The sequence below is a fragment of the Monomorium pharaonis genome, chromosome 2 (assembly GCF_013373865.1).
Source record: "Monomorium pharaonis isolate MP-MQ-018 chromosome 2, ASM1337386v2, whole genome shotgun sequence".
NCBI lineage: Eukaryota > Metazoa > Arthropoda > Insecta > Hymenoptera > Formicidae > Monomorium > Monomorium pharaonis.
Window position 1 is genome coordinate 13,165,496 of NC_050468.1, and position 12,499 is coordinate 13,177,994.

Genomic DNA, 12,499 nt, shown 5'->3' on the forward strand with positions numbered 1-12,499 from the left:
TTAAAGCATACACAGAAGAACCTTCTTATTTCGAGAAAAATTTCAAAATATTAAATATTGAAATAAAATTATATAGAGTTAAAAATTATATAAACATAACATACTCAAAGGAAAACGTTCAGTGATCGGATATGATCTATGTATATCCGGATACAAAGAATCTATTATTAATCTTAAATGCGTTTTTATTACAATATTAAAATTTAATTGTAATCTTTAAATATTAACATTACAAATATAAAAATTTGTAATTTTTAAATATTGTAATAAAAAAAGTATTTGATATTAATAAGTTTTTGATAAGTGTTCGGATATAAATACATGTTCAAACACTGAGACAGTTACCTTACATTAAAAAAGTTTTATAATTTTATCAAATATTTGATAAAAATATTTGATAATTTTTATGAGTTAAAAAAATATTGAATAGAAAAAACAATATCATCAAATAAAGAATTAAAAATTTAATACTCTTGTTATGAATATAATAATGTTGTACTCTTTTTAGATAATTATTATAATATTGAAATAAAAACATGAATAATAATTTACAGTTGATTGCTTGAGTGCAATTACACAAATAAGTAAAGAAACTACGATTGAGATTTCGATGTTTAATATTATTTTTCCCAAATATATATATCCCAAATTTTCAGTTTTCTAAAACATATTCGCTAAACACAGTCGGTCTTGAAATGCAATTATAAATTAAATAATATCAGAAATAGAAATAACATCACAAATTAATCTCACAAATAATATCACAAATTAAATTAATCATTAATTTAATAATGTGGCAATTTGAAATACAAGATCTAGCAAGATATAGCGAAATAAAAATAGCAAAATATAAGATGTATTTAGTAGGAGGGCATGAAAATGGACAAATATTATGCATTTTTTGAGATGAGGAAGTATTTTCTATGGATAAATTGGGCGTTAAAATGACGTTATGAAAACAAGAAAAACTAGATACTCAGGAAATAATGTTCCTTTCTGTGAACAAAGTAAACACATTACATTGACATTTTAAAAAAGTATTGTCCTCGCTTGATCCTAGCTTGATGACTATTCCGCGCATGAACAGCGAGGAACACATTCACATTTTATCTGATGTGATGTTATCGTATATATTCGAGAGACAATGTATTATCTGTTCCTTTCATCCAAGATAATTCAGGATCGAGACAAAATTGGTTCAAGACTGATTAGCCACACAACTCAATGTGGTGTTGAATTAGCCAGCTAAATTCCCAGATATGAATGTGATAAAAAATCTTTGGGTTATTATTGTAGGTAGTATACTTTATCTTGTTGTATACAAGAATGAAATCTACAATTTCAGCATACGCGAGAAACACATTTTCGCGGAATACGTTTACAATGTATAAGATAATTTTCGCACAAGATGTTATTTTGAAATTTAGTTGCTCTAAATCGACGTTTTAAAGATTGAATGCAATAATAGAAAATAATGGAAGTGTCACACAGTGTTAACACTATTTTATACAGAATAGAATATTTCAATAATGTTGCACAAACGTTGTAAATGTTACTGTAAATTGTAATATTATTGAACTGTTCTATGCTATATAGGATGTAAGCTTCCACAAACGATGTAAATAAATTAATGACTGACATTTAAAGATTGTAACATAAATCATTATCGTTAATGAATAGAAAAAAAGAATAAATGAAGGAATGAACCTTGAATGAATGTAGCACAAGGTAAAAGTTATTCAAAATATAAATATTGAGCCTATCAATTTTTTCATAATTATGTTGCTATCTTGCTATCACTATCGATCTTCTGTTCAGCATCTAAGTAGCTCTTGTCTTTGACGAGGTACTATAAAATAATATATTAAAATTATTTTTCAAAATTCAAGATAAAACACTCAAATATATCAATTATGCATTTATCATCTGTTTGTATCTTCCGCAATAATAATAAAGAATTAGTAAGACCTGTTACTCTGCGTTTTATTTCTCATCGACATGGCACAGGCAGAAATTTTTTTATTTTAAATATCTGAATAACTTAATTAAGGCACTATTAATCTAAAATTCAACACTATCAAATAAATTTTTATATTAATACGTAATTAAAGTATCTAAATACAATTAACGGATTTATACGTAAGAATCATGACAAGAATATTACTTTATTGCATAGACCTTGCTCGCTTTTTTATGACAATTTGATGTCAAAATATGACGCAGACTTTGCCAGCAAAACACAAGTTAATTGCGGACACAGATGCTATAGTATTTGGTACCAAATTTTGAGCTATTTGTCAATTTGATGACAATATAATGACAAATGATTAATATAACCGTACATATAAAATAATATTAAACACTAGTTACAGTTATAGTTTCATTACTTATTTGTAAAAATACAATATTTTGTTACAATTTAAAATTATTAAATTCTTTAATAAAGATTAAATTATATATAAGCAAGAGTATCATTTTGTCATATGTAAATAAATATTAGATGATGAGTAGAAAGAGAGAGACAGAAGAGAGAGAGAGAGAGAGAGAGAGAGAGAGAGAGAGAGGAGAGAGAGCAGAGAGAGAGGAGAGATAGAGAGAGAGAGAGAGAGAGAGAGAGAGAGAGAAGAGGAGAGAGAGAGGAATAGAGCGCGGCGGCGCTGGCGATAGCTCGAGCTCGCTATCGATCTCTCTAGCTCTCGAGGAGCTATCTAGATCGATCTCTTATCTCTCTTATCTATTATATCTCCTCTCTCTCTTTCCTTCTCTCTTCCCTCTCGTCTCTCTCTCGTTTTCTCTACTCTTTATCAATACCGTAAAAGAAAGTAGAGTTTTCTCTATCTCTTTCCGTTTTTCCACAAAAAATTCATAATATTTTTTTTTAGTCATCTAGATTCTAGATGTACATGTCTCCTTAAGAAATACTTTGTTACTATACCCTGCACTATTTGTTATATTCATTTTTTTTCGTAGGCAAACTATGCGCGCAATAAAACAGATGTCAAACGAAGAAATCAATACTGTGGAATACCTTGATTAAATGTGTTTTAAAATAAATATATACTAGTCTAAAAGAGATAGTTGACTTTTCTAAGTTTTCTACCGCACTAATCTTTTAATGACGAACTATAATAATCGATTGCAAATTGTCTTATGTACTATGTAATGCACAGACTCCTGTATAATGATAATCAATGCTGCCGGCATCACAAAGAAATTAATGTAATGTAAAATAATTAATGTAATGTAAAATAGTTACTAAATATATACATTATTCTGTTTTCTCAATAAAAATGGTCTCAATAAGAATAGTTTTCTTTTATACATAAAACATTGCAAAATAGATTGTAAAATAAATGCATGTAATGTGATTAATATAGTGTATAAAATAAGTGTGTCTGAGAGATATGCTTTAATTTAAAATTTGATTTAAAATTTGTTGATTAAAAATTTCTCCAAAGAAAAAAGATAAAAGAACTTTGTTCTTATGAGGCGTTTTATCAAATGTCATATTATATGAAACTTTTGTAAATAATACGTTCAATGCTTTGAACCTGTCTTCTTGTTCTAGGACATCACAGATACATCACACCATAAATATCTATAGATCTGTTCGTGTTGCTTAAAATTTCCAAAATTTTTTACACTCAAAACTAGATAAATATACATTTAAGCATTGGAAAGAGAGAAAACAAAGATGTTGAGTGCAAACAACACAAATAGGTGTATTTCCTAAATCGCTAACATATGACCAAGAGTTATTTTGGGCCGGATATCCGATTTGAGGCATTTTGAAGTCAAGCAAATGGCAGCATACATGATGTTCTACGTGATTTTCGTCACTATTGTTAGATAAGATCACGTTTGCGCACTAATATATTTATTACTGCCATTTAATTTCAATCACACAAGTCTGCTGTAACTAAACCGCAAATTAACGATATAGTATAAATATCTGTGGTCACATATAAAATATTTATGATAAAACAAAGTAATACAAAAGAGTTATTTTATACTCTTGTTTTCTGATCGTAATTCAAACATATAAAAAAAACTTCACCAAAATTATGTACAAAAACGTTAAACTTAACCTATAGAGAACCGTTTTTGGACGACTTTTTAATTTTAGTGCTAAGACATTTTTGTCCTTGTCAAGTAAGTTAAACTACAAAAAAGATGGCATCGCTCCAGCGCCTAACATTAGGCTTCCGATTCCGAAAAAATGAGTAGTTATTTTGTTGGTGTATTTAAACTTTATATTATTGTTGTTAAAATAATTGTTTAACGTCATTTACAACTAAAATGTGTTGAAAAATATGTATAAAAATAGAATCATGTCGCACTTTGTGAGATATCAGACAATAAAATGTCATTATACAAAGTAACGTCAATTTATTTCAAAATAGATGCACATGTTATAATGAAAGAAGTAATTTTGGCTAAACAAATAGTGTTTTCGGTAAATCTAATTACTTATAAGCCTAATATTAGGTTTCCGGTCCCGGAAAGATTATTTTATTTTATTTTATATTCGTAAGTTTCATATCCTTGGATATTTCTCATTTATTCACTGATTAGTGTAGTTTTATTTACGCATTATCAATTCTGTAGTTATAATTAATAATTGTTATAATTCTGTATTTATGTATTAATGTTATAATTAATATTTGCAGTAATGTTATATTATGTTTAATAATTATGTTAAGAATGTGTGAGTTAATTCAAATTCTTTTTCAACTTTTGTTACTATTATTCGTTAAATAAAAATTTTTCTATGTGATCATAATAACTCAATAACTGCTCCCTATAGTGTTCCAGATATAGCGTATCTTGGATCATTTCTTTCTCAAAAATTAATCTATATTTATCGAATGTACTCAATAAATGTTAAAATAAACATAATTCTTTAATTATATAGAAAATAAAATAAAAAATCTCTTAGAGCAGATAGTTTAACAAATTGAATCGTTCTCGTGAAAGTCCCTATTCTAAAAATATACTAAAAATATATCTTGGAGATATCAGATGATTATAAGTAGTGATAGGATCAAGTTTAATATATACTTAAAAATTCAAGTTAAATCTACTAATTAAGTTTTATTTTCTATTCAAAATAATATTTTATATATTGTACTTGCGAAAGTAATCGATACCGATTAATTATTTATGAGTTTAAGAATGAGTACCTATATAATGATTCAAAATGTACTTGTAAGTAATTTCTATGATACAAATCTAATTTTGAGTAAAATATTCAAACTATAAATAACTAGAAAGAAAAAAATTAGTAAAATAATAGGTATAAAGTTTTTAGTAAAATACTTAAAAAGAATTTGAACATAATTGTTCCAGATTCGAGTTTCTTTGAACTACTTTTATTTTCCGAGATATTAGATAAAGGATTTGAAACAAATTCAAGCCTACTTGTAGATACTTAATTCCTAATCACTAATTATAAACAAGAGATAACTGGATTTTATTTTATTACAATTGCGTCGTAAATTATGTCGCTACAAAAATATGTTGATAAATATTTATTAACATATTTTTGTAGTGATTGTATAAATAATATTTGAAAAATAATATAGATACTTACTTTAAACAGACTGAAAATCTTAAGGTTTTTATGATATTATAAATATAATCTTGAAATCACTTGCCTATAAAATACAATAGATGAATCTCACTAGATACAATAGCTAACAGTCAAAATCAGCGGCAATAGTGATCTTAGAATTACACTATGGCTGCGTTCCGATATTCACTGCCAGTTGCTGCAGTACTGAAAATCTATAGTTTACGTCACATATATTGTAGATTTTCAGTATTAAAAGTAAATATCGGAACGCAGCCTATATAAATATAATATATACATATATATATTTTTTTTGTTTTATATATGCTGCTTTCTATTTATGTTAAAGTAAGACTGATTTACTCAGTAATATGAGTATTTTATACTCAGATAGTCATTACTCAATGATTTAAAGAAACATGCAAGTGATCACACTTATTTTAATAACAAAATTATCGCAATAGATAACCTTACTTTTAAAGTGAGTATGCGAAACTCAGTAAAGCACTGTCTTAAAATTGCTCAAATTGTAAGAAAAAAACTCAGTTGAATCTCATTTGTGAGAATGCAAAAGGAATGTGCGTTCAATTGAGTTATGACAAGTCACAAATGAGAATTATCTGAGTTTTGATGTAAATGGAAAGCAGCAATATATAATATACAGTAAAATTTAATTTAAATTATAAAATAGGAATATTTGTATATTCTATATTTAAAATATATAACAATATATTATGTATATGTATATATATTCAAAAAATTATAAAACGTTGGTAATACATAAAAAACATATAATAAATTATTTTTATTGCTCTTAAATTTACTTTGAAAGGATAAACTTAATTCCTGAAAATGGGCCTATTTTTTCTTTATTGTAAATAAATCTATTACTGAACAATTACGTTTGAATAATTCTTGAGAGGATGCTAAAGTTGTCCTGTTTATCGATAATTTTCTGGCTCATCAATCTTTTAATTGCATTTACAGAATAAGAATCCTTCTCCAGGATTAAAGTATAGACGATAACAAAGACGGGTTGTAACAATTTTCTAGGAAAAACGACAAAAAAATTTAAAATTGCTTCTAGCGTCGACTTGTAACAAAATGTGCCTGATGTAAAAATGTTAGACCTTGTACGCATAAATCAAGCCTGGGCCCAATACAAGTGAACATTTAGGAACAATGCTACGCTTTCAGATTGAGCGTAGACGTTCTAATAAAAAAGATTGTCTAGCCAGAAAATTTTGTGTCTAAAAAGAGCAATCTGGAAAATTTTTTTTAATTTTTGGTATGAAATTCAATTCATAAACAGATATTATGTACATAAATTTCAATTCTGGAAAAGGATTTCCAAATATATAAAAGAAATACGTACAAAATTTTGTTAATGAGTACAAATGTCTCTACATTATCGACCTCGATCAAGTTTGACGAGCAGTTTAGCATCCTCTTAAGTCTTTTAAGGGGATAATTCTAGTCAGCGAGTCAAAAAAATCGTTTTTCTCTTCTTGCATATTTTGCAAGTATTGATATGAAAAATATATCTGCAAATTTAGCCTGAAATTAATCGTAAAATTAACAAAATTATGAAGAATCTGATAAAAAACTATCTCTGGTGTGTGCTCAATGCATAATACATCTTTATGTCAATATTTATATATTGGCTAAGGTGCGGAAAATCGTTATTTTTTGAAGGTCTTATATTTAGAATAGGATCTTCTTAAAATATACGTTTGAGTTTAATCTGTCTGTGAAGGATTATTTGCTTTCTCAGTGCAGTTTTGAACGTTGAAGTGAGTAAGCACAAGCTAAGTTTTTTATTTATTTACATACTAAAAAATCTTATATATGCAGATTATGCCAATTTTGAAAGTTATAAATGTAATGAGAATGACCATTGATCAGCAAGAAAAGATATATAAGAACAAAACTGTTGTTCACCCATTTGGAGCAACGCTTAATTGACTTTGCTAGAGACGAGAGAATAAATCATAGAGAAGTAAAAACAGCTTTGCAAGATTTTTATAAGCAAGAGGAAGGTTCCCTGTATTACCCTGAACTAGCTGATTAATCGATAATAAGTAAAATTATTTTTATGTAACATTTTTATTCAATATATGTATAGCCATAGCCCCTACCATGATCAAATCAAAATAGCTTCTTTTTTTTAACTTTTACATCTCTTCAGAGACAAAAGAATGACAAAAATTGAAATTTATCAATTTTCAAAAGATTATTTTAAAAAATTCAATATTTCTTTCATTCTACCCCTGTAACCAAACTTAAATTAATTAAGAATCTATTCATTCTTTTTCTTGTTTCAGATGAGCAGAACGGAATCATGGTAGTTGTGGACCAAATTTTTTTTTAACTCATTCAATATTGTATGCAGAGCTTATTTATAGTTATTTTTTAATTAAAAAAATTTAAATATAATTTAAATATGTACTAATGTGTAGGAAAAAAACTTGTTTCAAAAAATCCTAAACCTTCTTTAAAAAAAAAAATTTACAAAGCATAAAAATTTGGCTTCTAGACTAGAATACCCCTTAAATAATAAATCTTATTAAATAGAAGAAATAACTCTCTGGTAAATTTTGTCCATCTTCTTTTGTTAGTAAATAATAAAACAACATTGACAAATAGACCAACTTTCGGATTGATTTTATGTTAGAATAAATTTAGATAGCAAAACAAATTTATAATGATCAGGATAACCTTTACTGCCAAAGTGTTATAATTTTTAAAATTTTTAAGTTGCAAATTTTTCTTTGTTAAAACTATTCTTTTCAATTGTTGTGTATTCTCTTAACTTTTCTCTAATTTTGCTGTCACGCACATGTGATACTTGATTATGTATATAATTGCAAAGCATGTGTAATATAGTTGAAAAGAATAGACTTAATAATAAATTGTTGACTTATATATACAAATATACAAATAAATAAGCGTTAAACACGCGCTGGTAAGAAATGTTCATAATAATTTTTTGTGTAATCTACCATAAGATCCAGTGTGCACTCAGGTAGTTCTTCGACACATGTCGCTGGACTGCCTGCAAAACGAGTAAAAGATGGCACAATAGTCTCTGGTGGCACAACTGCACCATCTTCAATATAGCAGCAATCCTTGAGAACGGATCGCCTGCCCTATAAGACAAGTGCAATTGATTGTAAAGGTGCTTGTATTCAGTTTGGTATACCAAATACAAGTCATTATTATACATACAATTATGGCATTCTTTCCAATGTAAACGTAAGAACCAACCAGTGCTGCGTTTACAACTGCTCGCTCTCCCACAAACACATGATTTCCCATTGTCAGTGGAAAAAAGGCAACTCTAATCAGAGGTTTATTTACTTTAACATTTAGAATTCACAATTGTATTTAAAAAAATTGTGCTCATTTGCAAACTGTATCTCGATATTATGAGCTAGTGTCTACAGAATTTTATCAAAGAAATTAAAGCTATCAATATAAAAACTCGACTTACCCTCTGCTGAATTTCTTGAAAGGTGGTCGGATAACTGCATTTTTGCTGATGATACAATAGCGACCGGTCCTGACATTGGCCAAATCGCCTCTAATAATAGCGTCAGATTGCACTATTACCTTTCCATGTAGTACAATATTCTGCGAACCGCACAATACAGTAAGTCTGCTCACCTTATTTCCAGAAGCCTAAAATAACGAAAAAGTGAGGTTATGATCTATCTGGTTATGACAATGTCTAAATATATCAAGATATATTTAGATTCCAGATATTTCCAGATATTGATAAACATTTCGATAATGCTATATATTTCTATTATTTATTCATTACCGTTTCAACATATTCAGCTTTATTGTAGTAAATATCCTGTGGTTCCATCTCAAAGTGTCCTAGTACGACACAATTGTAATATTATTCTAACAGATGTTTAAATTATTAAAAATAATACTTCAGTTACACTCCAGTTAAATGTCATTCCTTCGAGGAAAAATTGCAGAGTGCAGGCACTTTATATGTATTTATATGCTGTGCTGCGATTCCGACTTCCGAGTCTTTTGGAGTCTTTCGACCATCGACATAAAGCGAGACAGCAGAGTGAGCAGAGCAGACGGCTAAGGCCGAAGGCAGAGGACGTAGTGTCGTAGACGTAGTCGTAAGGTAAAGTCTCGTCTACAGAAGTCGCAAGCAGCCAGTTGCGACTTGCGACAGCCAATGAGCGCCTAATTTCTAGTTAAAGCTCGACAATCAATGGCTGTCGCAAGTCGCAACTGGCTGCTTGCAACTTCTGTAGACGATGTTTACAACTACGACTACGATTACGACACCTACGTCTCGTTCTCTGCCTTCGGCCTAATAATAACGGAGTCGCCGAGAGGATTGCCGAACTCTCGAGACTCTAGATGGCGTCGCGACGGATTTAATGTCTCTAAAAACGACTGCAGAAAAATATATTGTAAATAAAAAAATACATTCTTATAAAAAAACACATTTTTCTGTTATTTTATAAAAATTTAATGTATAGATAAAATAATTCATTTAATAATATAATATTTAATGATATATTATTGTTTTCATAATATATATAGTATATATCGAATCTATCGAATCAATTATCGATCGATGTGGGAGATCGATTTGACTCATATTTTAATTTACGCATACTTTCTATTTTTATGTAAAAGTAATTACAATTTGTGAAACATGAATTGATAATAACTAGCTTTATTGGTGTGAAAAACGCAAAGTTCAAAACGATATATACCGCAGAAGCACTCATCTTGACGCGTGAAGTTAGCGCTAGAGATGATCATCTCTGACTCGAGCCAACTTAATACAGTTCTCTGTTATAGGGGTTCACATGCCTTCCGGAACGGAACGGGGTTCACTTTCTTTCCGGAACGGAACGTGGGATGTGGGACAGATCAGCTCCGGATCGAGTCTTCTTCGCAAATCATCTAATAGGTAATTATGACGCATATTTATCATGTACTGTGTTTCGTTCGAACGTGTATTCCTCGTAGCGTAAATCGCGACGCGTGGAGCGGTCGTGCGATTGTAACATGCGACAATAATTCCGTGCCAAAGTCGATCGCGCGGGAAAGGTACCCCCTTCGCCAGCGTTCTCTCTTTATTTCACTCGCGGAATCCGTGATAATCAATAGCAAATCCGAGGCGTATCGGCTTCGCGACGTGTAATCGCCGTACGAAGCACGTCATTCTAAATCACATTACCTGTCATTTTCAGAACGCAACGAATGTGGAACGATCCGCTCCCGCTAGAACAAGTGCTATCGCCAAGTATTTAATCGGTAAGTTTTATTAGGTTAAATTTGTGTCGCAAATCGCTCGAACGCGTATACATCCATACTCGTTCGAACGCAGATCGCGATACGTTAATCGCGGCCCACGAAGTTGAATGTGGGCAGGAAAGAAACTTCTATCGTTATTTTTAATTGCATTTTTTCCCATTTTCAGAACGTGACAGATGTGGAACGACCTGGCGCGGTATAGAACGGCATCGCAGATCATAATTGGTAACGTACACATCTCAGTAAGCAAGAAATAATTTAAGATTTTGTAAATCATAAACAAATATTAAGATTTTATTTAATTATAACTCTATCGTAGTTTATTATATATTAAAATAATATTAATATGTATCAAATTTGTTAATTCTTTTATGAATTGTGATAATGATTTATTTGATGTTTTCAACATCATTTTGATTTTATATATATAGCATTCAAATAGAAAACAACTAAATTTATCCGTGAACCAATTTCTTTACATCTTCTGTTAAATTAATAAGATTATGAACATTATGATTTATGAATTCTTATCCAACAAATTCTTTTACAAAATATTATAATAATTTATTTGCCTAAATACATTTTGTTATTAAATTGTCACATATTAGTATCCGAATTGCGCAATGTAAAGATGGAAAATGCAAATAATAATGCTTTTAAAATATGGTTTCATTATCCATGGACCATAATGTAACACAAAATTCTAAATTTAACCGCTTTCCATCTGTCATATTCTGTTATTAGTGTAGGTTTTCTTGTAAACTTATGACGAGTTGAATTGTATATTAATTTTAGTTTTTTATTAATAGCAACGATATTTTTTTTATTAGACAAGTTTCGTGAATGCCTTTAATCCAAAAATTTAACAAACGTCTCATAATTTCTAATAGTACAAAATGCATAGTCTAAAGGAAAATTTGTGACAAGTCCAATTTTTAAATCACATAAAATAGACTTTTCTTTGAGATAACCTTCATTAGTCCGTAAATAAAATTCATTTGTGCGTAGTTCTGACTTTAATTCTGGGAAAGTCATTTAATTGTTTATAAACAGACTTCGGTTAAATATTTAATCCAGCTATGATAAGAGTTAAAAATTTTACACACATACAAAGGCATTGCAAAGAATCTCATTAATGTTTATATTAATGAAAACTCGATCATTTAACTGTAAACATTTTGTTTGAAAAATTTACATTTTTTAAATAAATTTAAAAAAAATTAGATTTTAGAAAATATAATAGTTTTTAAGCTTATTATATCTATAACAAACAGCAATTAGGAATAACCTGAGTTGCTTTAATTCACCAATTTTTAATAAAATAAACCAAAATTGACTGCCACTAGTTTTTGTTAGAAAAAATCCGCAGGAAAAGATTATACAAAAATTACTGAAAAAAACATATTTATGTGCATGAATTTCTGCAGTTTTTACACATTTTTGTAGAGTTTTTGCCTTCAGAATTTTTTTGCAGAAAATTTTGTAGAAATTTAGGTAACTTTTTCAGAAGGTAAGAAATTTCAGAAAATAGTATATATAATTCTGCAAAATATTGTGCAACAAAATTCGGAAGGCGAAAACTTTGTATAGAAATCTGTAAAAACCAAAGAAATTTATACACAAAAA

General features: G+C 28.9%; 2 protein-coding genes and 1 long non-coding RNA gene across 4 annotated transcripts in view; 2 read left to right on the top strand and 1 right to left on the bottom strand.

Moving 5' to 3' along the window:
• Window positions 1-6,231, top strand: part of LOC105830489 (probable glutamate receptor) — a 10,836-nt gene extending 4,605 nt beyond the window's left edge. Inside the window, exons 8-9 of one of the 2 annotated variants that reach the window (XR_004962130.1) lie at window positions 2,971-3,219; window positions 3,569-6,231. Coding sequence is in view for 1 of the 2 variants with exons in the window: in XM_028194221.2 (XP_028050022.1) it covers window positions 2,971-3,037 (67 nt within the window). In the remaining variant the exon portion in view is untranslated. Of the gene's footprint in view, window positions 1-2,970 lie in introns of both variants that reach the window. The other variant, XM_028194221.2, reaches the window with a different exon arrangement.
• On the bottom strand, window positions 4,736-9,699 carry LOC105830490 (dynactin subunit 5). The gene is made up of 4 exons (XM_028194222.2): window positions 9,396-9,699; window positions 9,066-9,253; window positions 8,801-8,912; window positions 4,736-8,721 (listed from the first exon to the last, which is right to left on the bottom strand). Exons 1-4 carry the CDS (start codon window positions 9,441-9,443, stop codon window positions 8,524-8,526), a joined length of 546 nt encoding a protein of 181 aa, XP_028050023.1. The 5' UTR covers window positions 9,444-9,699; the 3' UTR covers window positions 4,736-8,523.
• A 457-nt stretch (window positions 9,700-10,156) lies between these two features.
• LOC105828629 lies at window positions 10,157-12,270 on the top strand. Its single transcript, XR_001138429.3, has 3 exons — window positions 10,157-10,526; window positions 10,810-10,873; window positions 11,040-12,270. It is a non-coding gene; the product is annotated as an uncharacterized LOC105828629 (long non-coding RNA).
• Window positions 12,271-12,499: the final 229 nt, after the last annotated feature.

What these genes read in the sequence shown, in the direction of transcription:
- LOC105830490 (XM_028194222.2), bottom strand. Translation starts at nt 9,443, where the DNA reads ATGGAACCACAGGATATTTACTACAATAAAGCTGAATATGTTGAAACG. An exon ending in TTCAAGAAATTCAGCAGAGG is followed by an intron (nt 8,913 to 9,065) that starts GTAAGTCGAGTT and finishes ACCTCTGATTAG; the next exon opens with AGTTGCCTTTTTTCCACTGA. An exon ending in TTGGAAAGAATGCCATAATT is followed by an intron (nt 8,722 to 8,800) that starts GTATGTATAATA and finishes CTTGTCTTATAG; the next exon opens with GGCAGGCGATCCGTTCTCAA.